Source organism: Zophobas morio, unplaced genomic scaffold (genome assembly GCF_036711695.1).
Source record: "Zophobas morio isolate AGI-343-1 ecotype UQ-CSIRO unplaced genomic scaffold, CSIRO_AGI_Zmor_V1 ptg000030l, whole genome shotgun sequence".
NCBI classification, from domain to species: Eukaryota; Metazoa; Arthropoda; class Insecta; order Coleoptera; family Tenebrionidae; genus Zophobas; species Zophobas morio.
In genome coordinates, this window is record NW_026972135.1 from 5,944,193 (window position 1) to 5,971,751 (window position 27,559).

The following is a 27,559-nucleotide window of genomic DNA, read 5'->3' on the forward strand; positions in this document are numbered from 1 at the left end:
AATATTTTGCAGCGTATTTTTACATTACAGAAAATATGTTCGAGTCCCTCGTAGTTACTTCTTCGAAAGAAAGATCGGGCCTGTCTTTTCGAAACTGCAAAAAACATCTTTTTATACAATTTTTTGTTGTAGTAAAACTATTTTAGGCATTTTCTTTTTAAATAATGTCGCAATGATCCGTGAATCTGTCACAATGCCAAATTATCTATGCTGACAAAATTAAAACATTTGTTTGCTTTTTATTAATTTATCGCACTATTGGAAACCTGGCTTTCTGAAGATATTAAATAGCGAATTATTTCCATATAATTATTTAGTGTATAGAAAAGAAAGAAATTTTGCTGCAACTAATGTCACAAAAGCAGGTGGAGTTCTTACTGTAGTTCTTAACACATTTATATCTTCCGAGATTGATTTATCGCATATCATGTTAACTTTACCAACAATAGACATACTTGGGCTAAAAATGAAATCGTCACGTGGACTCTTTCTCTTTTCCTTCGTTGTTTATATTCCTCCTTCAATTAACTTCAATGATTATGAGTTCTTTCTGAATTCATTCAGTGTTGTTGAAGAATCTCATATGGACAATGTTGTTGTTCTTTGTGACTTTAACGTACCAGATTTTTCAGCCAATTTAGATAATAGTCACAATCTTGCTCAAAAATTTTGCGAATTTTCATAAATTTTCTCAGTATAACAAATTCAATCGCATTTTAGATCTGCTATTTTCTAATCTTCATTGCTCCGTAAAACAATCGGATCTTCCCCTTGTATCAGAAGATGATTACCATCCTGCATTAAATATTTCATTACACTTTATAATAAAATCTTCTGGTCATTTTCTTATTAGTGATTTATGTGACATTGATAAATGATCATTTTAGTTAAATATCAAACACGTTAATGTCTTATTTAGAGAATTAGGGAGCATTGTTTTATTTATATTTTGGTCTTTTAATTATAAATTTAACATTGTATTTTTTTCCTTCTTCTTATTGCTACAGGTTGCATTGTTTTTCGTTTTGTTTGCTGTAATAACTGGGTGCTTACACGTTGGTTACCCAGTCACTATGAATATGAATGACGACAATCGTCATCGCCTTAAAATATCCAGGATATCTTATCAATCTTGTGATTTATGTCTTCCGATAATAGCAATGTTGTCCTTATCGGACTCGCAATTTATATCTTCGCACCAAAATAATAAAAAATTTAACTTTCCATGTAATTTAAATAATGCAAACGTTTTGCCACAAAAACTTGAACATTGCAATAATTTAAAGCTCATTTGGTACGACATAAATAATTTTGCAACGTAAAAGACACATTTTATTACGTCAAAAAAAGATAGGCGGCCAGTATAAAAACTGGACAAAACACACTTTTTGGAGTGTACTACTTACAAACTCAAGGGAGAAAATGGAACCCATTCGCTCTAAAAAGTTGAGTCATAGTGGCGGTATTGTTAAAATAAGGAGTAAGTATTGAATTTTGCTGTTGGTTTTGATAATAATTTGAAACTGTAGGCATGACAACAAGTAGACCTCAAACGCAAATCCAAGAAGAAGAGGTAACGTACAGACAAAAATAAAACACCACAATCGATTTAATTAAAAAAATACTCGTAGATAATACTACGACCTACGGTACATATTACACAAGCAGGAAGAGAATATAAAAATATTATGAGACGAATGTGGCGTGCTTGTAATTATTGGATCAAGTGTCCCAAAGACAGACAAAAAATTTATGGCAATATTGGAGAAGCATTTTATAATGTGGCCCTTATGTGTGTAAACAGACGTTATGTTTATGTACTGGTTTAAATACATTTTGTTTTGTACTTTTTTAGTGTAGATGATATGGAAGGTACAATTATTCAAATTACTAAAATTTGTATCAAACTGCCTATGAATGGGCAAAATACTGTCTTGATGACTAGTTTCTTGTTTTGATGCAAAGAAACCTGCTGCCGGATTCAAGGCACATCTATTATTATTAATGATTGTTGATGATTGCTCGATGATTCTTCTCGAAATTTCGATTTTATTATTCACAGAATCCTTTATCTAAAGTAACTGGATGCAAATACACAACCACCTCAGAGCGCCTTCTCGGGAATGCAAATGACCCCAAAAGTTGAGGTGGCACCCGGATTTCTATAACAGTGTGGCGATCGAACAATCTCAGATTTATTCTAGAGCACAGCAAAATTACCTATAGGTGGCGTTGTAGCACGCCAGCTCGACAAGGAACCGCGCACTCCGCTGCCGCCACGTGTTTTTGTGTTATTTACCTCAGTTCAATTTAAGTGGTCAATTTCTATAACTGTGTTATTAAACTACAACCGAACAAGTGTTAAAGTTTCAAAGAGACCGATAACAACATTTAACTCGCCATACACTTTCGTGAAATTTTAAACAGTAAAGAATTCTCATCTGAAATTAAGACTGAACATCAGATAATTTATATTAATGAGGTTAATATTTGCCACACGTTATCAACGATTCAAACAAAGAATTGACATTGTTCTGACCATTTAAGAACAGCTGACATGTCACTTGTCGCAATAAGACGATTGCAACTTTCATTATAAATGTTAAGATCGTGCACGTACATTGCGAAGTGAGAGCTTATAGAGAACTTTAGATCAGCGATATAAACTAAAACAAGAAGTGGACCAAGTACCGACCCTGGAGGTACACCACTAATTACTTGAGCTGAAGCCCTTAAAGCACCTGCTATTTTTACGTTATTGTGAACTATAAGTCAAAAACAAATTAATGTTTTTGTAATCCTCATAAGTTTTCGTTTATTGTAGATAATGTTAACTGCAACCTTTACTGTGGATAACTACTTAGTTAGAAAACAATTCTTAACGGGTAACATATTAACGATTCGGAAATTGTACACATAGGAAGTCAATTAAGAACTTTTGGAGATGTCACTTTCAAAATGACTCATCTTATGATTTATGTCTTTCGATTATAGCAATGTTGTCCTTATCGGGCTCGTAATTTATATCTTCTCAACACAATAATCAAAATTTTAAATTTACGTATAATTTAGATAATTTTGCCACAAAAAAATGCAAAATTTGAATAATTTATGCCCATTTGGTATGACATAAATAATTTTACAACCTAAAAACGCACGATTTATTACCTCAAAAACAGATAGGCGACCAATATAAAAACTGGAGAAACACACTTTTTTTTTAGTGTACTCACTTGTAATTCAAGCAAATATTGGCTGAAAATGACAACAAGTAGACCTGAAACGCAGATCCAAGACGAAGAGGTACAGACAAAAATAAAACATCACAATCTCTTTAATTTAAAAAAAATACTCGTAGATAATATTAAGACCTACGGTACATATTACTCAAGCAGGAAGAGAATATAAAAATATTATCAGACGAATTTGGCGTGCTTGTAATTATTGGATCAAGTGTCCCAAAGACAGACAAAAAATTTATGGAAATATTGGAGAAGCATTTTATGATGTTGGTCTTATGTATGTAACCAGACGTTATGTTGACGTACTGGTTTAAATACATTTTGTTTTGTACTTTTTTAGTGTAGATGATATGGAAGATCGTACAATACTTCGTCGAGGAATTCCGGCTGCTCATATGGTTTATGGAATTCCTTTGACAGTGCAAGCTACGATTTACAAGACTATTCTTTCACTTGAAGAATTGTTTCATTATTTAGAAGATAGTAAGGTATAGTTGTAATGCTTGAAAATAGTAGGTACTCTGTTTATTAACATATTTTCGTTTAGGAAGAAGCTATCGATGGACTAATTAAGGTCGGAGTTCGCCTGTTTACAGGACAAGGAGTAGAGATACACTTCACTGATGCCGTACAGTGCCCTGACTTTGACGATTACAAAGCGATAATTTACGGCAGTAGGTCAAAATTTTGCACTAGTTAGCTTAATTTTAATTTGTCATGTTTGAACACGTTTTAACTTTAGAATGTCTCGCTGGTTTGGACTGGGGAGTTAGATTGTTAGAATTATTTGCCAATAAAGAAAAAATCCAATTTAGTGCAAAATTTTGGGACAATTTGAGTTATTTTGCAATGATATATGACGACTATGTAAATTTGCACAACCCTAAGGTAAGCAAATTTTCACTATTTTTGAGTTTGGTTTGATTGGTTTCGTAGTGGTCAAGCGTTCGGGTCTATTGTGATGATCTCGATGAAGGAAAATTCAGCTTCCCTATGATTCATGCTGTTCGGAGTCATCCAGATGATCATCGGCTTTTGAGTATCCTTTACACGAAAGATGATATTCATTCAGTCAAAGAAAACATTATTTTTTCTTAATTATTTGCCTTAGATATGTTGAAAAACAGGCCACTGGATGTGGAAAGTAAGAAACTTTTCGTAGATATAATGGAAAGTTTTGGAAGTTTTGAGTATACTAGAAATGTGCTGGAAGAAATGAAAAATGGTATTTTCGAGGAAGTGGAGAAAATGAAGTTAGAGAAAAATCCACATTTACAACGAGTTCTTGAAGATATATTTATTAAATTAGAAACTGACCTTTTTGTCGACAAGTGTAATTAATTGGAAACTTTGTTCCTTTTTTATATCTCTACTAATTACTAAAATAATCGTACTTAGGTAGTAACTGCTTTGGGAAGCCTGCTGGGAATTAGGGAATTGCCTAAACTTATTTAGTTACACTTACTTACAATTAAGTTGATTTCGTTAACTGTTATTTGTGGTAACCTCTAGACATTAAATAGTATATTCTGTAGCATGTGAAGTCATCAAGTCATATATATCGGACCATTTCTCGCAAGTATTGAAAATCTCTTCTGGGGACCCGCAAATAGAGTCAGAAACACTCTATACTCAAAAATGAAATTTCGTAAGTTCAAAAATTAATCTTACTTTTTACGAAGCCATTAGAAATGAATCTTGGCATAATGTTTATTGTGTGTCAGACAGCAGCAGTAAATTTAAACAATTCTATGAAATAATCAAATACCATTTCAACAAATCCTATCCATTAATAACAAAGCCTGCCATCCAAAATAAAACAAAAAAAATTAACAACCCATATTTGAAAACGTGGTCAACATATATACATGATCTATATAACTTATACATAAAAAATAAATCACCACAACTGCTCCAAAAACTTAAACAGGAAAAAAAAGACTAAGAATTTTTTAAAAAAAGTAAAACAAGATGAAAATTATAGATTAATTAATGGTTCCACAAATAAATCAAAAACAACGTTTGCTATTTTTAAAAGTATCACACAGCGGGGGTATAGAAAGCACCAATATTCAATCAAAGATAACAATGTCCCAATTGCTGATCCATCAGAATTAGCCAATAGGTTTATGAAAGACTAGGGACAGCAACTCTAGTAGTTCCAATAATAATAATCATTCAGTTAGTAACAAATATGTCAATAATAGCATGTACCTTATGTCGGTGACAGTAGACGAAGTAAAAAAATTGATTACCACGTTACCAAATAAATATTCAAGTGGGATTGATGAAATTCCTATAACTGTAATAAAAAGCGTCAACAATCTTATAAGTGAACCCCTAACTCAAATACTTAATCAATCCTTTTTAGATGGCTACTTTCCAAATGAGTTAAAAGAAGCCAAAGTTATTCCTATTCACAAAAAAGGCAGTAAAGAAAATATTAACAACTATAGGCCAATATCTCTTCTGTCATCAATCTCAAGAATTTTTGAAAAAATTAAATATCATAGATTAATTAATTTCCTTCAACGTAACGCTATCATTTCTCAAACACACCATGGTTTTGTACCTAATCGTAACACCGAAACTGCTTTATTTAATTTTATGGACTCATTACTGAATTCTCTTGACGATCATCAAAAATGTGCCGGTGTTTACTTCGATTTGTCAAAGGCATTTGATACAATTAAACACGACATCCTGTTAAATAAAATAGAGAAATATGGTCTTAGGGGGCAAGTAAATAAATTAATAGCATCATATTTAACTGGCAGAACTCAACGAGTTTATGTAACGACTACTATTAATAATATTTTAACAACTAAAAAGTCGTATATTAGTCATATCATGCAAGGGGTACCGCAAGGATCAATTCTTGGCCCCATATTGTTCCTTCTATATGTAAATGATCTACATGAACACGTGGACATTAAGCAGGTTTATCAATTTGCTGACGATACTTCGTGTATGGTGTGCAGTCATAGTCTTAATATGCTTTCTGAAAACATAGTTACGGTCATTAACAAAATGATTACATACTGCAAGCAGAATTGTCTAAAATTAAATGTGGATAAAATAGGATTGCTATTTTTTAAAAATTTTGAAAACATATTTATAAATCATATGCAAACTCAGCAATCTAGTGAAATAAAATTACTAGGAATTGTCATAGATTGCAAACTGCAATTTTCGGAACACATTAAAAATATAATAAGTAAGATAAATACAGCATGCTATGTAGTACGTGTTCTAAAAGAAGAATTACCCATTGCAAGTCTTATGCAATTCTACTACGCTTACGTACAGTCCATTATTTCTTATGGCATTGTTTTCTGGTACATATCGTCTGAGTGGAACAAAGTCTTTATAACCCAGAAGAGATTTTTAAGAATTATACTTGATTTACCAAGTAAAGAATCATGTAGATCTTTTTTTAAAAAACTTGGCATAAAATGACAGTAACCTCCCTCTATATGTTTAAATTAATAATGTATGTAAGATCTAATGAAACCAGTTTTGAAAAAAACAGGGATCTTTACTCTCGGATGACCACAAGAAGTAATGCTTATCTTAGCGTGCCTAAACATAAAACCCGTTGGTTTGAAAAAGACCCACATTATAGAGCAATTCTCGCATATAATTCTTTGCCATCAACTATAATAAATATACGCGAAACAAATAAATTCAAATGGGAACTAAAAAAATATTTAATAGATAAATAAGAGTATTATGAGGTACTGAATCGATGTTAACGTCTATATTGTACTGTAAAAATGTATGTATGTGTATATATTTGTATGACACTATTGACACTTTTAACTCTTTGTATGTTGTGACAATGCCGATGTCGTATATTCACGACCTTGATGGCTGAATAAAATTTATTATTATTATTATTATATCTTGATGATTTTCTTATTCTTGGAAACTCCGAGCAGGAGTGTTGGAAATATATCAAATTAACTGTCTCCCTTCTCGAAAACTTGGATTTTCTACTCAATTATGAAAAAAGTTGCTTGAAGCCAAATAAATCATGTACCTAAATATTTAAGTTATATCTTTCACAGTATAAACATTGCCAGATGAAAAACCTAATCGAGCATTTAGCTTAATCTCGTTTTTCTTGACACACAAAAAATGTAAAATCCGACAATTTGCACAGTTTATAGCCATCTTGGTGTCAATTTGTCCGACAGTAAAACATGGGAGGTTCAGTGTTGGGGACAGATACTTTTAAAAGTATCTAGATACAGATATAGATGTATGGAAGATAAAAATATCTAGATACAGATTGTTTTCGATTTTTTCGAAATGTATCTAAATACAGATACAAGAAAACAGATACTTTTTGAAGCTTTGTCGAATAAAATAACTGAAAACAAGTTTATGTTTTTTTTTATGTATTGTTTAATGAATTTTTTTTAAATTAACAACATTTCGAACGTATTGTCACCTAAATTATTTCTTCTTCGTGTCAGAATTTGGTTTCCGCTACTGAACACCCGTTCAACAGGTGCAGAAGAAGGGATTGTGGTATTAAATTTAAAAAATAAACATTTTACTGCAGCATAGTTATTCAAGATTGAAAAATCTTTTCTTTTTTCCTGCAAATACTTAGGCCATCGCTTCGCTGTTTGATGTGTCGCAAATTGTGCAATATTTATTACGTACGCTTAAAAAGAATATAGTGTCCAAATTGTGTTTGAGTATATTTAATAATTATCTCCAGCATTAAAATTAATATTCCAAAAGAATACGGGAAATGATTATCGGCTTACGATGTTTTTATGACCATGTCCGGTAATCGTCTATCCCGGTGCGGCAGGTATATACATTTTAGGAAGAATTGCTTGTGTTAGATTTTGTGCCTCAATTATCAATTGACTGTCAACAACTCTGTCATACCTCTGCTTCTGCTTCACGAACTGCTCAAATTTGTACCTCATTCTGAACGTTGGATTGACTGCAAAATTTCGAAAATAATTTCCAAAATTTCGGGTTCAGGGTACTTACTAAAAGTTGCTCTTTCGACTACTGATGCATCTATAGGTAACACGATAACTTTGCCGCGTATTTCGTGATTGTATTCGAAAATTAGTTCAAAAAAGGTAATATTTATCCAGATGAATTGATTTTCAAAATGAACCCTAAAACCTTGTCGATGAATTTTATTCGTCTATTTAGTTAGGTATCCAGTACTTACTCTGCTTTTGTTGTATTTATTTTCGTCAAACCGTTAATTTTAAAATTAGTGAATTTTTGTTTCATACAAGTGGTTTCATCCCCGAATTCCACGACTAAGTCTTTCGACACTAGAGGCTCTAGATTTGGTAAACCATAATCTTCTAAGGGTTTGTCTAACTGGCTTATGGCGTCTTGAAAGCCTTCGACAGACATTGATGAAAGTCACTTTTTCTTGTATCGCACTTTGTGAATGTGGAAGCTGTAACATAGTGTATTTAGAAAAAAAACTATAAGCTTTTTTGAGTAATTTACGAAGGATTACACAAAAATGCTGATGTACCAAAACCGACAAGAATGTAAAGACTACGAACTGTTTCATTTTCGTGGCGACGTTGTTAATGGTAACGTTATTATGCCTTCCTTAGGTTTAAAAAACCACGTTTGTATATTAATTGTCCGTAAATTATCATGTACTGATTCCTATATGTCACCTTCACAAATGATAAAAATAACGATAAATAAATAAAAATCGCACAAGACAGAGTTTAGTTGCGGTTCTTCATATTTGATAAATTCAGTTTTCCTATTAGCGCAATAGCCAGCTTGCTCACCAGATCTTTCCTCTCTCGATTTTTTGTGTTACTAAACGGGATTACCCCAATACAGAAAATTAAACAATATCAAGGAGCAAAATTTGAGAGGTTCTGCCGAAATATATTTAAAGCAGGCAATGAACGGGAAAAAATGCTTTTCGAAAAATCGAAAAACTGAAAAATCGGTATATCCACAGATTGAACAATCGAAAAGTTGAAACATTGGAACATCCATAAATCGAGAAATTTAAAAATCGAACAATCAAAAATTTTAAAAACTGAGATATTGAAAAACCGAAAAATCGAAGTTCCAAAAGTCGAAACATTAAAATATCCGAAAATTCAAAATGCAGAAATCAAAACTTCTCAAAAAATTAAAAAAGAAAAATCGAAAAATTTTGAAAAATAGAAAAATAGAAAAACCGAGAACCCAAAATCGAAAAACCTAAAATTTTAAAATCTGAAAAATTAAAACATCGAAAACTGGAAAAATCGACAATTCAAAACATCTACAATCGAAAAATCGATAAAACAAAAAATCCAGAAATCGAAAAATCCCAAAACTGAAGCATCGAAAAACTGAAACATCGAAAAATTGAGAAATCGAAAAATGAGAAATTTGAAAAATTGAAGAATGGAGAAATTGAACAATTGGAAAACTAAAAAATCAAAACATTGAAAAGTCGGTGAAAGGGAAAATCAAAAAATCAATTAATGTAGAAATTGGGAAAACGAAAAATTAAAAATTTAGAAACGTCAAAAATTGCAACATTTGAAAATCGAAAAATTGAAGAGTCGAAAAATCTCAAAACTGAAGAAATATTGAAAAATTGAGAAACTAAATTTGTAAAATCGAGAAATCAAACATCTGAAAAAACGAAGGATGGAGCAACTCAAACATTAAAAAAATCGAAAAATTAAAATATCCGAAAATTTCAAAATGCAGAATTCAAAACTTCCCAAAATTGAAATGTTAAAATTTGAGAAATTCAAAAATCTAAAATTTAAAAATCGAAAAATAGCAAAACTGAAGATCTGAAATATTGGAACAGTCCCAAAACTGAAAAAATTATAGGGTTGAAAAATTGAAAAGTCGTAAAATTGAAAAATCCAAAAATGAAGAAATCGAGAAAATGAATTTGGACAAAAACGAAAAATCGAAAAGCAAAAAATTGAAAAATTGAAAAATTTAAAATCAAAAAATATTGAAAAATTGAAAAAATGAAAAATCCAGACATTGAAAATTAGAGAAATGGAGAAATGGAGAAATCAAAAATCAATTAACCGAGAAATTGAAAAATCGAAAATTAGAAAATTTAAAACGCCAAGAATAGAAAAATTTTTAAATTTAAAATTAAAAAACTTGAAGAGTCGAAAAATTGAAATCATCGGAAAATTGAGAAATCGCAAAATGAAAAAATCGAGAATTTGAAAAATCGAAGAACTGAAAGGTCTCAACACCGAGGTATCGAAAATTAAGTAATCGAGATATTGAAAATCCAGGAAATGAGAAATTGAAAAATCGAACAATTGAAGGATAAAAAAGCTGCATTGGAAATATAGGGAAAAACGAAACATTGAGAAATTGAAAGATCAAAAGATCGAGAAATCGAGAAATGAAAAAGTCGAGAAGTTGGAAATTCGAAAAATAGAAAAATTGAAGAACTGAAATATTGGAAACTCCCAAAACTGAAATATGGAACAATTGAAAAAAAAATGGAAGAATCGAAAAATTCAAAAATTGAAAAACTGAAAAATCGAGAAATGGGGAAATGGAAAAATAAAAAAATCGGGAGATTGAAAAATCGAAAATTTGAAAATACAGAAGGACAAAAATTGAAAAATTTAATAAAAAAAATGGTAAAATTGAAACATCGAAAAATTCAAAAAATGAAAAATGAAAAATTGAGACATTAAAAAGTTGGGAAATGGAGAAATGGAAAAATCAAAAAATCGGAAAATTGAAAAATCGAAAATTTCAAAATTTAAAACGACAAAAATTTTAAATATTTAATCTAAAAAAAATAGTAAAATGTACACAATGTAATATTCAAAAACGAAACATAGAAAAACTGAAACATTAAAAGATAGAGATAACGAGAAATGGAAAAATCGAGAAGTCGGAGAATCGAAAAATTGAGAAAAATGAATTGGGCCAAAATCGAAAAATTGAAAAGCTAGAAATTGAAAAATTGAAAAATTTAAAATTAAAACTTCCAAAAATTGATAAAATGAAAAAGAAATGAGAAATGGAGAAATAAAAAATCAATTAATCGGAAAATTGAAAAATCCAAATTTTGAACACTTGAAACGTCAAAAATTGAAAAACTGAAAAATTTAATATAGAAAATATATGGTCGAAAAATTGAAAAATCGTAAAGCTAAAAATTGAAAAATTGAAAAATTTAAAATTAAAAACCAAGAAATTGAAAAATTGAGAAAGTGATAAATCGAGACGTTAAATAGTGGAGAAATGGAGAAATGAAAAAAATCAAAAAATCAATTAATGGAGAAATTGAAAAATCGAAAATTAAAAAGTTTAAAACGTCAAAAATTAATTAAATTTAAAATTTAAAATTAAAAAAATTGAAGAGTTGAAGAACTGTAAAATCGTAAAATTGAAACATGGGATAATTGAAAAATCGAAAAATGAATGAATCGAGAAAACGAAAATTTAAAAAATCGAAAAATTGAAAGGTCCCAACACTGAAATATCCAAAACTGAGTAATCGAAATATTGAATATCCAAGAAATAAAAAATTGAAAAATCCAACAATTGAAGAATAAAAAACTGCAAAATCCCAAAAGTGAAATACCTAAATATTGAGAAATCAGAAGTTGAAAGACTGAGAAATCAAAAAACCGAAAATTCGAAAAACCGAGAAATAGAGATATGTACACAATGTTATAGGTATTCAAAAATAAAACATCGTGAAATTGAAACATCAAAAGATCGAGAAATTGAGAAATGGAAAAGTCGGGAAGTCGGAAAATCAAAAAATAGAAAAAATGAAATATTGGAAAACCTCAAAACTTAAATATGGAAAAAGAAAAATTGAAAAATCGAAAAACTGAAAAATTCCAAAACTGAAACATTGAAGAATTCAAAAATTAAAGAACTAGAAAATCGAAAAATTGAAAAAATGAAAAAGTGAAAAATCGAGATATTGAAAAGTCGAGAAATGGAGAAATGGAAATATCAAAAAATCAATTAATCGAAAAATTGAAAAATGAAAAATTTGAAAATTTAAAACATCAAAAATTGAAAAATAAAAAAATTGAAAAATTAAAAAATTGAAAAATTAAAGAATTAAAAAAATTGAAGAGTCGAAAAATTGATACAGAGAAATTGAGAAATCGGAAAATAAAGAAATTGAGAAATCGAAAAACCGAGAAATACAAAAATGTACCAAATGTGATATTCAAAAACGGAATATCCAGAAATTGAAATATCAAAAGATCGAGAACTCGAAAAATGTCGAGAAGTCGGAAAATCGAAGAACTGAGAATTTGAATTGGGCCAAAATTGAAAAATTGAAAAAATCAATTGGGCTAAAACCGAAAAATCGAAAAGCTGAAAATTGAAAAATTGAACAATTTAAAATTTAAAAAATCGAAAAATCGAAAAATTGAAAAGTCAAAAAATCGAGAAATTGAACAATCAAGAATCGAAATTTCAAAATCTCGATAAATCGAGAAATAGAATAATAGAAAAATCTAAAATATAAAAATCGAAAATTTTAAATCCCGAAAAATCGAAACATCAAAATTTTCAAAAATAGAAAAATTGGAAAAACCGAAGAATCGAAAAATCGAAAAAGCAATAAATCAAGAAATCGAAAAATCGAAATATAATCTTAAAATAATTTAAAATCTCAAAACTGAAACATCGAAAAGTCGAAAAAACAAAAAATGGAAAAATCAGTAACCAGAAATTGGAAAAATTGAAAAATTGAGAAACTGGAGAATTGAAAAACCAAAAAATCTAAACATTGTAAAGTCAGGAAATCGAGAAATGAAATAACCAAAAAAATTGCAAATAAAATTTGAAGTGTCAAATAATTGAAAAATCCTGAAGCTGAAGTTTCAAGAAATTGAGAAATCAAAAATCGTAAATTCGAAAAATTAAAACATCTTAAAATCTCCATGTTTAGGATAAGAATAGAAATTTTTGCCGGACGGCAGGAACTTTATAGAGAGGCTACCAATAAGAAGCCAAGAGGTAGAATTATATTTTTTGAAAACATTATTCGGTGCGACGAAGATTCGTTCACAAATAAAAAACATCTAAAAAGTTGCATTTATTCAAACCGAGAGTTAAATGGAGACACAAAGAATACAAATATGCATTTTGCATATTATCCGAGTCTTAATCATGAGTGTTCTAATATGTTCGTAATTATAGCAGCAGAATTAATAAAAATCTCGACGCAGTTATTGTACCAACTGGTAACATCAAAGGCCAAAACCGACCCGAAACATCTTTATTATTGTAATCAGTTGCCACAAATCTAAAGTAATTCAAAATTAAAGGTCAATGTTGATTAAATCGCGACTATTCTTGTTATAGAGCACACAGCATAAGTAAAAGCGTTTTTTGCATACGTTCCAAATGTCTTATAAGTGTAAAATCATGTACCCTATTTTAAAAAAACTGAACCAGTATATTAGATACTTTAAATGAGATTAAAGTCTGACGTCTGATTAGCGTAGTACTCATAACATATTAGTAAAAGCCAGTTTGTATAAAAGTTTAATTTCGATTAAGTTAATCACACATTTAACGAGACATTTAGCGACGTCTGATTGGCGTAGAGTCCGTCACGTGGTACTTTAACACAGTGTTAAAAATCGCAATCGCAATTAAATATTTTTAATTGAGCTTGTATAAACCGGCTCTTGGTGAAAAACAATTTACGCGTTTATATCAAAAAGACACCAAGAATCGCTGAAGATGGCAGCAAGCACCAAAGACGAAGAAGTACGTAGCCACAAAAGTGAACTTAATAAATTATTTATTGTAGATATTATCACGACCTTTGGGACACACTCTACAAGTGGGCCCAGAAGATCGTAACATTTTTAAACAATCCATTTTTTCTTGTAATGTTTGGGTTAAGTGTCCCCAAGACGCACTCAAAGTCTTTAACGATATTGGAAGTAGCTTATACGATGTGCTTATTGTGTAATTTTACGTTGTACTCATAGCTTAATTACTTTAATTGATGAAGTTTTCCCAGACTTGATGATATTCTGGACGGAACGATACTTCGTAGAGGACTTCCTTCAGCCCATATGGTTTATGGAATTTCACTAACAGTTCATGCTACAGTCCACAAGATGTTTCTAATAATGCAAAATGTACTCTGTTATGCAGAAAACAGGAAGGTAATGTTTTTATGCTGTCTGTGTTTTTAACGTATTGATCTAGGACATCGCTCTTGATGACTTTGCTACGTTGGGTATTCGATTTTTCACTGGGCAAGGACTAGAAATCCACTATAGAGACTCTCAAAGGTGTCCTAGTTTCTGCGATTTCAAAGTACTAGTTCGTGCTAGTAAGTTAAATTATTTATTAATTTTTGTAAGAAAAAAACAAGCTCCTGTTTTAGAATGTACCAGTTCCTTCAAATGGGGAGTCCAGTGGTTGAAACTGTGTGCCAAGAACGATACAATCGAACTGAGTGTCGATCTTTGCGACAAAATAGGTGAATTTCTTCAGATATACGACGACTATATAAATTTGCACAGTACTAAGGTAACCAACCAAATTAAAAATGTTTAATGGTTCTTATGCAATTTTCCAGTACGCAACCGTTCGGGTTCTCTGTGACGATCTTGATGAAGGAAAATTCAACTTTCCTATGATTCATGCTATTCAAAGTCATCCGAACGATCATCGTCTCTTGGGTAAATTAGTTCATGTCGTTTTATTTGCTTAATTATCATTATTTTTAGATATGCTAAAACAAAGACCACTAGATGTGGAAAGTAAGAAACTGTTTGTAGACATAATGGAAAGTTTTGGAAGTTTCGAGCAGACGCGGAAGGCAATGGAAGAGTTGAGATGTGGAATTCTCGCCGACATAGACAAAATGAATCTGGGGAAAAATCTGTGTATGGAACGAGTTCTTCAAGATGCATTAGATAATTTAGAAACGGAAATTTATTATGATGGTTGCGACTGAAATGTTTTTTGCTAAGTCTGAACCTTGTTAATTAATAATAATGATTTTTACTTTTTTCTATTTCTCACACCAAGGTTATTCATTATCGATCATGTTATATAATAATATACGCATAATTAATCTATAACCTGACCGGTTAAACTTTAGCCAGAACGTTACTAGTAAAAACTTAGTTGTGAAGATATAAACGAAAATGAAAGAGTTCCTAGTGCTTACATTTACAACGGTTTTGATACATCAGTGTTTTACTTTAACACTTCGTAATTACTCAGCAAAATGTGTTTTTGGTTTTTTGTAACTACGTTATATTGCAGCTTCCACTTTCACAAAGTGCGATAAAAGAAAAAGTGACTTTAATCAGTGCCTGTCGAGAGCGATTCAAGATGCTGTAAGTCAGTTAGACAAGTCGTTCGACGATTACGGTTTGCCCAGTCTGGAACCTCTGGTGTCGAAAGACTTACTCGTGGAATTTGGAAACAAAACCACTTGCATTCGCCAAAAATACAGCAACTTTAAAATTCACGGTTTCACGAAGATAAATACAACAAAAGCAGAGTAAGTGTCGACCATTTAAACAAACAAATTTACAATAATGAACAAAATTTCAGACTAGATTTTGAAAACCAAGTCTTGTGGCTTAATATGACCTTCTTCAAGCTAGTTTTCGGGTATGAGCACCAAATACGCGGCAGATTTATTGTGTTGCCTATAGATGTGTCCACAGTGGCAAAAGCAACATTAAGTAAATAAGTAAATCCCAATTTTTTTGAAAATTATTTTCAATTTTTAGCAAGTCCGACGTTCAAGATGAGGTTCAAATTTGAACCGTACTTGAGGCAGAACGAGAAGTATGACAAAGTCGTTGACAGTCGACTCATAATGGAAGCACAAAATATAACTTTCAATTATGGAAATTTGTTCGACAACAAGCGACTGAGCGAAGACATTGTAGCCCAGTTTAATGAAAATTGGGAAGATATTTTACGGTTCTGGCAAGCTGCTTTTCCCCAGGTGTACGTAAACGTGTTTGAGAAAATATTTAACGACTTCTTCTCCAGAGTCCCGGTTCATGAAATATTTGATGGATTTTAGTTGGTAATAATTAGGCTTCGGGTTTTAGGTCGTTAAAAAATGAATAAAAGGAGACATTTTTAGGTTCCAAAATTGACGAATTAGGTTATAAAAATGTTAGTTAGTGGAGGAAAAAATATTTGCTCAACGAAAAAGCATACATCAAAAAAATATATATTAAAAAAAATATATTAAACAAAACATTATAGAAACAAATATTTTGTGTAACAAACAAAAAAATGATTAAATAAACAAACGATCTATACTTAGTTACATCCACTAATTCTAAGTTATCGCAAAAAAATGGCGATCAAATTAAAGCAAGTCGCATTTAACAAAAAATAAAATATTAATTCAGGTATTTAAAATAAGTTACAAAAGCAAACTATATATTTCTCTAAATTTTCGATTATAAATTTACACCTTTTATCGGTTAAAACACTTTTAAGTTTTGAAAACGTGCGTCCCACATCACAAGAAGTGGTGGGTGCAAAATTAAATATTTATTGAACAATCTACGTTTTCATTTACGTATGTATTGTTGGTAGCATTTCCATTACCGCAAATTACGTTATTTATTGAACATATAAAATCGTATCTTGGATTCTTTTTTAATAAAGAACATAATTTCCCCCACCTTTCCTGGTGTGTTTTTTAAAGATGTATACACTTTTTGCACAATTTCCAGACTTTGGTTTAATTTTAAACCTATAGTTTCTAATTGTTCTATTGCATCAGCAATAATTTTAAAGTGAGTTTTAATGTACAAGAGTTCATTTTTAACGTTTGCTTTATTCAGGAATTCTTGAGGTTTTTTAATGCTTTGTGCATCTGTGGCTTCAAATGATATTACAACCTAAAAATATTCGATATAAGAATGATAGTAAAAAACTACTATATAAATATTTACTGACTTGTTTTAAAACATCAATGTGTTCTGCATAAAACAATGGTGCTTGAATCCATGTGCCCCACCTTGTAAATACAGGTTCAGGTGGGACAGGTGCATTTGGTAAACTGTTTTTATAAAACTCCACTCTTATTGGTGCTTTTAAAAAGATTTTCTTAACATTGCTAATTATCCCATTGACATCTGGATAATTCAGTCTAATTGTTTCAGACACTAAATGTAACCCATGTGCCATACATGTTAAGTGTGTTATATTTTCATAAAACACCTTCAAATCAGTACCAGTTTTGATCATGTATGAAATACCATCTGATACAAACCATTTAACTTTTTTGTGTTCAGTTCCTTTTGGCCACAATAAAGCTACAAATTAACAATTATAATATGATGCATTTATTTAAATGTACAAAACATCAACAAAATTAAACATTAAGATACTATTTTCTATCTGTCAACCTTTTTTCTCATCAGCCCACTTTTCTTTTTTAATCAAAACTAAGTTCTGTTACAAACTCCCCCTCTAAACATGAAACATTCTTTTTAGGACGACCCCTCCTCCGTTTTGGTATTAAGGGCGTTAATGTATCACTTCTGGTCCCTTCAACAAACGAGCTCAGGTCCGCGGCGTGATGGCGTCCAATTCTTTCTAGAGGATTTGTACAGCTTCCTAACTCGTAGGTTGTAGGAGAAGCAATTCGCAAGATCATATAAGGACCATCCCTTTAAAGGGCAAGCTTTGAAGATAATCCACTTTTGGAGCTACTGAGAGTATGAGATTTCAGAAGAACCTTGTACCCTTCTTGAATACAGCTGGTCGTCGTCTGGAATCTAAACGGGTTTTCTGGACATCTTGTTTCTTGCAATTTCTATCGATTGCCTCAGACAGAGTAGTAGCTAGCTTCTTTAAGTAAGGAGTTATTCTTGGTATGAAATTTTCTGCATCAATCACTTTGCGTAGATCATATACAGGGTCATAAGGAGCTCGTATCTCCCTACCAAACGTGAGAAACGAAGGACTATATCCCGTGGAGTCGCAACATGTAGAATTTATGGCGAGTCGAATGCTGCTCAGGTGATGATCCCATTCTGAGTGGGGATCTTGAACCAAAATAGCTAACTGAGTCTTCAATTCGCGGTTCTTCCGTTCAACAGGGTTACTTTCTGCATGATATAAAGGAATGAACGGAGTTGTGATACCAAAACAATAAGTAATTTGCTGCATTACATCACTGATAAATTGTACGCCGTTATCAGAAATCATTTTCCTCGGAGTTCCAAACCGCAGGAATATTTCTTCGATGAGAATTTTTGCACAAGATTCAGAGTCAGCTTTTACTAAAGGGAAATGTTTTACCCATTTTGAAGCAACATCCTCAAGTATTAGGATCCATCGATTCACCCTGGGGGTTGCAGGTAGAGGGCCAAATAGATCTACAGCCACGACTTCGAATCTCTGGGAAGGGGCTGGGGTTTGAAGTAGGGCCGCAGGTTGACGATTCTCTGGTTTATATCTCTGACATTCCATGGCGAGCAATATATTTTCTCATATCTGTGAAGTAAAATTTTGAAGAGATCTTTTGAAGGGTTCTTTCGATGCCGTAGTGTCCCCCTGTAGGCGAATTATGGTATTGGGCCAAAACATCTTCACGCAATTCTTTGGAAATCACTAACTGGGGATCTTCAGAGTCCACATATGGGTTGAAACGGAAGAGAACACCATTGTTCATCACGTATCCCCTCCCACACCATCTAGACATCTCTAACGGATCTTCACCTTCGAGATATAATATAATAATCTTGATCTCATCATCTTCCAATTGTTTCTGTCGCATAGATTTAGCATCGTATGACAGTAGGTCAACACTAACGAAGTAGCTCTGTACTTTTCCTTCTTGATCCGAGCAAAAAGGTGGAGACGACAGATCAGCTACTACGTTGATTTTACCAGGAGTATATACAACGTCCATATTCATGCCTTGAAGGCGGAGCGCCCAACGAGCCAAACGACCCGAAGGCGATTTTAAAGTCAGCAACCACCGTAATGGTTGATGATCCGACACTTAATCACTTTCGCACCTTCTAGATAATGTCGAAATTTTTCTACAGCCCATACTACGGCGAGCGCCTCTCTTTCGGTAGTTGAATAATTTTTCTCGTTGTCCTTTAACAAGCTACTGGCGTATTCTATCGGATGTTCGTCGTATTTATCCCCCTGGAGTAGAAATGCACCCAAGCCGTAACAACTTGCATCTGTTCTAAGGATGTACGGCTTGGTCTGGTCGGCTTGAGCAAGGACTGGAGCGGTAGTCAATCTTTCTTTTAACGTCTCGAAGGCTCTTAATTCGGCTTCACCAAACTGGAAAGACGCATTTTCCTTAAGAAGATTAGTTAAGGGACGTGCAATTTCGGAAAACTCTGAAACAAACTTGCGATACCAACTACATGTCTGAATGAAACTTTGCATCTGTTTGCGATTGGTTGGAGGTCTCAACAGTTTGATAGCAGCTATTTTGTCAGGGTTAGTTTTAATTCCATTACTGGTCAGTATATGTCCGAGCAATTAGACCGAGTCACAGAAGAACGAGCACTTCTCACGTCTAGCACGAAGACCAAAAAGTTTTAAACGCGAAAACACTGTTTGTAAGTCTATTATGTGCTTCTCGAAGGTTTCTGAAAATGTCGTCTATATATACGAACACTGCAGTGTCATTCAAACCGGATCTAAATCTGTCCATCAATCGAACGAATGTCGGGGGCGCGTTTTTCAACCCGAAAGGCATTCGATTGAATTTAAACGTCCCAAATGGAGTCACAAAGCAAGTTTTGTCACGATCTTCTTCAGCAACAGGAACTTGCCAGTAACCTGCTTGTAAATCAATTGTAGACATGAATGGTGTATGTTTAGCGGTGTGAAGAATATCGTCTATTCGCGGCATTGGATAACTATCGCTTACCGTTACTGAGTTTAGCTTACGATAATCTATGCAAAGACAATAGCTGTCTCCTTTTGGAGTTAAAACCACAGGGCTGGACCATGGTGACTCGCACTCTTCTATAATTCCTTGTGTTACTAATCGATCCAATTCTTCACGCAGGAATTGCTTCTTTGGTCCGTTCAGCGGGTACGGTGGTACGGAGATTGGTACAGCATTTTGTGTGTTAATTCGATGCGTAGCAAACGTAGTTTCTTCCCCTTGTTCGAAAATGGTGCTATTCTTCTGAAGTAGGGTGTTTATTTCATCTTTTGCTGTGTCTTTACTCTTCTGAGCTTCATTTTGGCGTAGGGTTATGGGATTAATGTTTACGGAGTTTGTTTTAATTCCATATTTGAAAGTATGTTCTGGTTTATCTCTAAAAAACCAACACTCGTTTTGGAAATCTATACCAATGTTAGCCTTCTTCAAGAATTCCCGCCCTAAGAGCGTATGGTTCTGGGTTAAATACGGCATTAGAACAAAACTAGTTGGAGTTATTTTGTCTTTTATCTTAACGCCTACATTTGTTATCAGTAGTTTCTTATCTCCAGGAATTCCGTCAGCTAATGTTACCACTGCATCGATTGTTTCAAACTTAACTCCTTTATCTTGTAACACCTTATAGAGGGTGTGACCAGCTATGTTCCATTTTGATCCTGAATCGGCAAGTCCAATTCTTTTTGCACCTTTCACTTCTAAAGGTAGGATTGGAGCGTCGCAGCTTGACTCATTTTCTAAAGATAGCCGTGAGAATTCAAAGCAGTTAGTTTTGACGTCTGCTTTTTCTTTGCATTTCGGGCAGTTCCATCTGTAGTAGCCAGGAGTACCACTGCCATAACACTCAGGTTTTGATCTTGCTGATGTTGACTTTGACAGTTCTTTATCATCGTTTTCTTTTTTCAGTTGGCGACACTCATTCTTTAAGTGACCAAATTTTTTGCAATGTTCACAACGAGGTCGTAACTTCTTTATTTGCATTCCGTCTTGGTTTGTGTTTCTTTCTTGTTTGCGAAACGCGAATTCACGAAACAATAGTCAAATAAAAGTCCATAAACCATATCCAGCTGCATTTCTTCTGCGACACTATATGGTAATTGGGCGATTAAAACTCGAAATTTCGCAACGAAGATATCAGTGGCTTCGTGTTGTGTGTGCTCACGAGCAAAGAGTTCTCGGAAGACTGCATGAGGGGGTAATTTTTTCGAGTACATTTCTCTGAGGATATTTACTGCATTCTGCCAGTCTTTCGTCGACGGTTTGATTCCTTGCCACCAAGTAGCAGCGCTAGACTCGAGCAACATTGAAAGACCACGCAGTGCATTTTCGTCACTGATATTGGTGTAGTCTTTATATGTTATGATGTTGTCTAGAAAAGCTTCATACCGGCGTCATCTGACCCTTTAAATGTGGCACTACATTTAGCAAAACTACCTGCAGATCGAGTGTAAGAAGTTGGTGATACGCTTCGTCGTGCCTCGAACTGTTGTGTAGTTGAAGTTTGCTCCTTAATTGTCGATAGTAGTTGCTTAAATTGGTCAGCCGATAGAGTAACTGAAGCTGGAATATTAAGTTTCGGCGGCATCATGGAATTTTGCACACAATTAACAGTGAATGTACAATGGGGTGCTTCGGGCCCCACGTTGGGCGCCAATTATAATATGATTCATTTATTTAAATGTACAAAACTCAACAAAAAAATCAACATTCAGATACTATTTTCTATCTGTCAACCCTTTTTCTTATTAGCCCTCTCTTCTTTTTTAATCAAAACTAAGTTCCGTTACACAATTAAATAAATTATACTCCTAATAATTTCAATGCTTAAAATTATCAATAGCACACCCAATGATTAGTTTATAAATCTCGAGATTGTGTTGCTATTTAGTTTTATCCAGCTGTTTCAAAGCTAGTAGAAATGGACGGCCAGCTTCTTCGGAAGATAACTTTCCAATTATTAAATGGGCTATCTTCCTAATCTGTGCGTCGTCTCATCGACGCTAATCCGAATATTATTATTGCCAATAGAATTTCTAATTTGTTTAATTACCTGCAAATTATAAAATTTATGTAAAAAAGTTTTTAAATAAAAATTCTAGTGCTCACCATATCGTAATCTTTTGGTAAATATTTTTTTCTCAGAGTGCTTTCTGAGGGTAAATGCCTTCCTGTATATTTATGCGTAAAATTCTTAAACTCAGGACAACTAACTTTATTCCATGGAATATTTGCTAAATGCCCTACATAAATCGGTGCAAACTTGCCTAAAATCATTGTCGCAACTAATGTTTAATAAAGTCTGTTTACTGGATTTATTCTCGTTCTTTTTCTATGCATCGCCACTGCAGTGTTGTTCAAAGTGTGATTTTTTTTCGCATTTAAACTAGGAAACGAAAATGTGAATATAATTCAAGCTTCAGTATTTTAAATGTTTCTTTACAACTTTTCCACACACTTTGCAGAATAATTCATTGTCTTTGGTTGAAATAAATGAAAACAAACAGAGCATTTTAATTAACAGAGGCAATGAAAAATTTTATGGACAAAGAATTGGCAGTAAGGATAGAAGTAAACACAGTAAGGGAGTTGAGGGAGAAACTGCTGTAGTGGAATTGAACAACATCCAATATAAAATGAAAATAATGGAAAACAAAAGTAAATTAAAAAAACAGAAATGACGAACCAATTTATATAAATGATGACATGACAAAGGAAGAAAGAATAATACAAAAGAAACTTAGAAGAATAGCACAACTAGAAAGGAATAAGGGGAAGAGATTCAAGGTAGGATATCAAAAGATCATAATAGAGGGAGAAATATGGAGATGGAATAAGAAAAAAAATGGGAATGATACAGACAAAAACAAAGAATTAAAAAACTAGACCAGGCGGAAAAAACTCGGAACGAACAAAGACGACATGGCGAGATAAAGGGACACGAAATGGAAAAACAAGAAAAAAGCAGCAGGAAAGGGGAACAAAAGTGATAGAACAATAATTAAATTGGGGACATGGAACGTAAGAGCTACTTACGAAGAAAAAGCCCTGAGAAACCAACAGAAGACGAATGGAACCAAATTGAAGCAGAAATGGTAGAAACAGCAAAGAAATACATGGACAACACCGAACGAAGAGGTAGAAAGGAAGATTGGAATGATGAAGAATGTAAGAAAGCCTTGATAAGTAGAAACATTGCAAAAATAGGAACAGATCAAAAACCAACAAATGAAGCAATAAAAGCTTATGAAGAAAAAAGGAAAATAGCCAAACAAATATGCAAACGGAAAAAGAGAATATTCTAAAAAAAAATGGATGCAATAGAAAAACACTACCAAAACAAAGAGATACAAAACTTCTACCAAGAAGTCAGGAAGACAAGACAGACCACGAGCACAAGAACAGTATACTGCAGAAGTAGAGGACAACTAATTGGAGACACAGTAGAAAAACTAGAGAGATCGTCTGAATATTTTGAAGACCTACTAAATGACAAGACGGAGGAAGAACAACATCCAAAAGTAGTGAAAACAAGCAGACAAGAAAACAATGAAAAACAAGAAAAAATAGAAGAACCAACAAGGCAAGAAGGAATACCTGCAGAACTAATGAAACTAGAAACCGAACAACTTATCAAGAGAATATATCAACTAATATTTAGAATATGACAAGAGGAGATAACACCGAAAGGATGGAACAGCGCCATTATCTACCCCATATTTTAAAAAGGAGACAAAACGGAATGTGAAAACTAAAGAGGAATAGCCATATTTGATGTAGTTTATAAGATCTTGGCAAAAATCATAAGAAATAAGGTAAAATAATGAGAGAATACACCACGCAAACAATAGGAGAATATCAAGGAGGGTTTAGAGCAGGAAGATCAACCATAGATGAGATTTTTACTCTAAAAACGACCCAAAATAGCAGCTATAAACAAAACCTATGCCTGCACATTCTTTTCATAGACTTTAAACAAGCTTGTGATTCCACTGACCGAAACATGTTATACGAAGCAATGAAAAAGCTAGAAATACCAAGAAAATTGATAAGGTTAGTTAAAATGGCACTACAAAATACGAGCAATAAAATTATTTTGGAAGGAAACATGTCAGGAGAATTCTTGGTTAGAAAAGGGCTACGGCAAGGAGATCCACTATCAAGCGACTAGTTTAATTATTATTATTATTATTATTATTAACAATCCTAACAGATAAACCATTTATAAGGATGGGGAAGAATTAAAAAAAAAGAGAAAATCTAATTCAAAATTATAAACGCAAACTTTTAATTTGGCGGATACTGCTGTTGAATAGGTCAAAATGATTTCTGTATAAATTATTATAGTTACGACACATAATGACAATAGGTGAAAACATATGTACGTTTATTCTTGAAAATTCAACGTAAAAACATTCTGGATTTCTGGTATTAAGTCTAGGTACCAAAATAGACAATTTTCCCAATAATACCTACATCTGAATCAATTTTACTATTTACAAGTTTAAAGAGAAAACATCTAATTTAAGTGAAGAGGAAATTTATAGTGCTATGAGGAGATTTAAACCTAATTGTGTGTCAGGGTTTGATCAGATTCCTTCTTTTATTGTTAAAGATTGTGCTATAGCGCTTGTTAAACCTTTGTGTTTCATGTTTAATTTAGCTTTAAATTCAGAAACGTTTCCAAACAGCTGGAAAGATGCAAGAGTTTGCCCAATTTTTAAAAATGGTGATGTGTCAAATATAAAAAATTATCGACCAATCTCGTTATTATCAAATTAATCTAAGGTGTTCGAAAGGGTGATTCGTAATCGCGTGTTTCCTAAAATAAAAAATTTAATAACTACATCCCAACATGGTTTCATGACCAATAGATCAACAATATCAAACTTGGTTTGTATCTCGCAATTTCTATCTGAATCGCTAGATAGGAGAAGGCAGGTGGATGTGATATACACTGACTTCTCAAAAGCGTTCGATTGTGTTCAGCATGACATATTGCTCTCTAAAATGCCAAGTCTTGGCTTTTCGGAAACATTATTAAATTTTTTTAAATCATATCTTGATCATAGAACTAACTACGTATCCCTTGGCGGTTACCTCTCTGATAAGTACACAGCTAATACTGGTGTGCCTCAAGGATCGATATTGGGGCCACTTTTATTCAATATTTATATCAATGATGTTGTTGATTTATTTGTCAATTCGCAGTGCCTTTTATATGCAGACGACTTAAAAATTTTCAGAATAGTGTCAAGTAGGGAGGACTGCCTACAACTTCAATCTGACATTAACCAAATTTTCAAATGGAGTGAGAACAATAATCTAAAATTAAATCTAGCAAAATGTAAAGTGATTTCCTTCACTAGGAATGAGAATAAAATTATATTTGATTATAGCGTTAACACCGTTCAACTGCACAGATGTTCCACATTTAAGGATCTTGGAGTAATTTTTGATCAGAAATTGACATTCATTGATCACTTGTGTTACATAACTAATGCAGCTTTAAGAACTCTTGGTTTTATAGTACGTAACTCCCGAGATTTCCATAGTGTGCCCGTGTTAAAAATCCTGTATTTTTCGTTAGTTAGATACAAATTAGAATATGCTAACATTATTTGGTCCCCATATACTACATATATCAAAAAATCAACTTAGAAAAGGTTCAAAGGAGGTTTTTAAAATTATTATGTTTTAGAACTGATAATACCTATCCCAGTCGTGGTACTAATCAAAAATATTTACTGCAACGTTTCGGGTTTCAGTCACTGCACTGTAGAAGGTTAATAGCTAGCATATGTTTTGTAGTTAAATTGTGTCGTAATAGAATTGATTGTCCATATCTTTTATTTCTAATTCAGTTCTTTGTACCTTCATTTTATACACGGGACAAGAGTATGTTCAAACTTAGACACTACAAAACCAATCTTGGTATGAAATCACCTATTAATGTAATGTGTCAGAACTTTAATAAAATTTCTCAAAAATGTGACTTATACAATGATAGCCTTGGTAGTTAATTTTGCCAGGGGTTATTTTGATTCAATTGTTTAAGAGCGAATGTTAATTTATTTCCATATTGTTACACACCAGCACACTGTATGTCGAATTTAACTGAATTTCTAAATTAATTAATTAACTGCGGTTGTATTTGATTATTTTAGTAGTATTTTAGTTTTTTTTTTATTTTAGTACTCTTAGTTTAGTTTAACATTAATTAACTTGTAATTACCCTGTTAATGGAAAATTTCTGTTGGGTAATAAATTTATTATTATTAATATTATTATTATTATTATTATTATAAAAACAAAATAACACGTCTCATTTCTAACCTCTGAATTGAGAAAATGGATAGCAGTGTATCATGAGGAAAACCTCTATCCGGATAGAAACCGAATGCTCTAAAGTGCAGAAAACTTAAAAATTTGCGTTGTAAATTCTCTATTTTGAGGCAGTGCGTATTATAACAGGGAGACTAAATAGTGCAACCGTATTCTAATTTTGATCTCACAAATGCGAAGTACAACAGAAGAGAGTCTTGTTGTTCTGAAAATGCTTGCTGTTTCGAATTATGAATCCTAAAGCTCTGAGCGCTGATGCTATTATTGAATCATAATGTTCTGAAAATGATAACTTTGTATCAAAAACTATTCCCAAATCTTTAATTGTGACAAACCGTTGAAGCGCAGTGTCACTTACATGGTACACATAAATGCTATTATTATGTTTCAGTGAAAACGTCATTACACCACACTTCGAAATATTTAGAGGAAGACCTTTTTCTTAAATCAGATTGAAGTTTAAGGTGGTCTGAAAAAGATTATATTTTTCTAAATACTTTCAGGTCATCAGCATATAAAAGACATTGAGAATCCAGATTAGATACTATATCACTAATGAACATAATGCAAAATAAAGGCCCAAGAATTTACCCTTGTGGAACCCCCGAATGGAAAGCACTAAGAGTGACAGTTTGCGTTCTAGCAATTAAATAAGATGTGAATAGTTTGATAAATGCATTTGATATACCGAAAGAGCTTAATTTATTTAGTAGCTTAAAGTGGTCTAATCTATCAAATGCCTTTGAGAAATCGGTATAAATACAATCAACCTGGGCTTCAGTATCAAATGATTCTGTAACAACTTGAGTGAAACAACAAAGATTAGTCTCAATAGATCTACCTTTGAAGAAGCCATGCTGTAATGGGGTGATATATGTTCTAATATGATGAACAATTGCATTATGTAATAATGTTTCAAATGCTTTAGAAAAGTTACACAGCAACGTTATGGGCCGATAATTTTCTATTTCGCTTTTGTTTCCTTTTTTGAAGACAGGAAAAACGTATGACTGTTTCCAAAGGGAAAGATATATTCCAGAGCTAATCGAAAGAT

The 27,559-nt window shown here is 32.5% G+C and overlaps 3 protein-coding genes and 1 long non-coding RNA gene across 4 annotated transcripts in view; all 4 read left to right on the top strand.

Annotated features, from left to right (window-relative positions):
• LOC135138737 (uncharacterized) overlaps positions 1-27,559 on the top strand; it is a 254,941-nt gene that overhangs the window by 180,849 nt on the left and 46,533 nt on the right. The window lies entirely within an intron of this gene.
• Positions 3,262-4,340, top strand: LOC135138436 (terpene synthase-like). Its single transcript, XM_064068409.1, has 6 exons — positions 3,262-3,303; positions 3,359-3,519; positions 3,583-3,730; positions 3,790-3,916; positions 3,985-4,130; positions 4,179-4,340. Exons 1-6 carry the CDS (start codon positions 3,262-3,264, stop codon positions 4,338-4,340), a joined length of 786 nt encoding a protein of 261 aa, XP_063924479.1.
• Positions 13,979-14,916, top strand: LOC135139128 (uncharacterized). The gene is made up of 3 exons (XR_010282122.1): positions 13,979-14,580; positions 14,635-14,780; positions 14,830-14,916. It is a non-coding gene; the product is annotated as an uncharacterized LOC135139128 (long non-coding RNA).
• LOC135137811 (uncharacterized) lies at positions 15,697-16,475 on the top strand. The gene is made up of 4 exons (XM_064067557.1): positions 15,697-15,765; positions 15,819-15,952; positions 16,001-16,305; positions 16,366-16,475. The coding sequence occupies exons 2-3, from the start codon at positions 15,853-15,855 to the stop codon at positions 16,300-16,302; spliced, it is 402 nt and encodes a 133-aa protein (XP_063923627.1). The 5' UTR covers positions 15,697-15,765; positions 15,819-15,852; the 3' UTR covers positions 16,303-16,305; positions 16,366-16,475.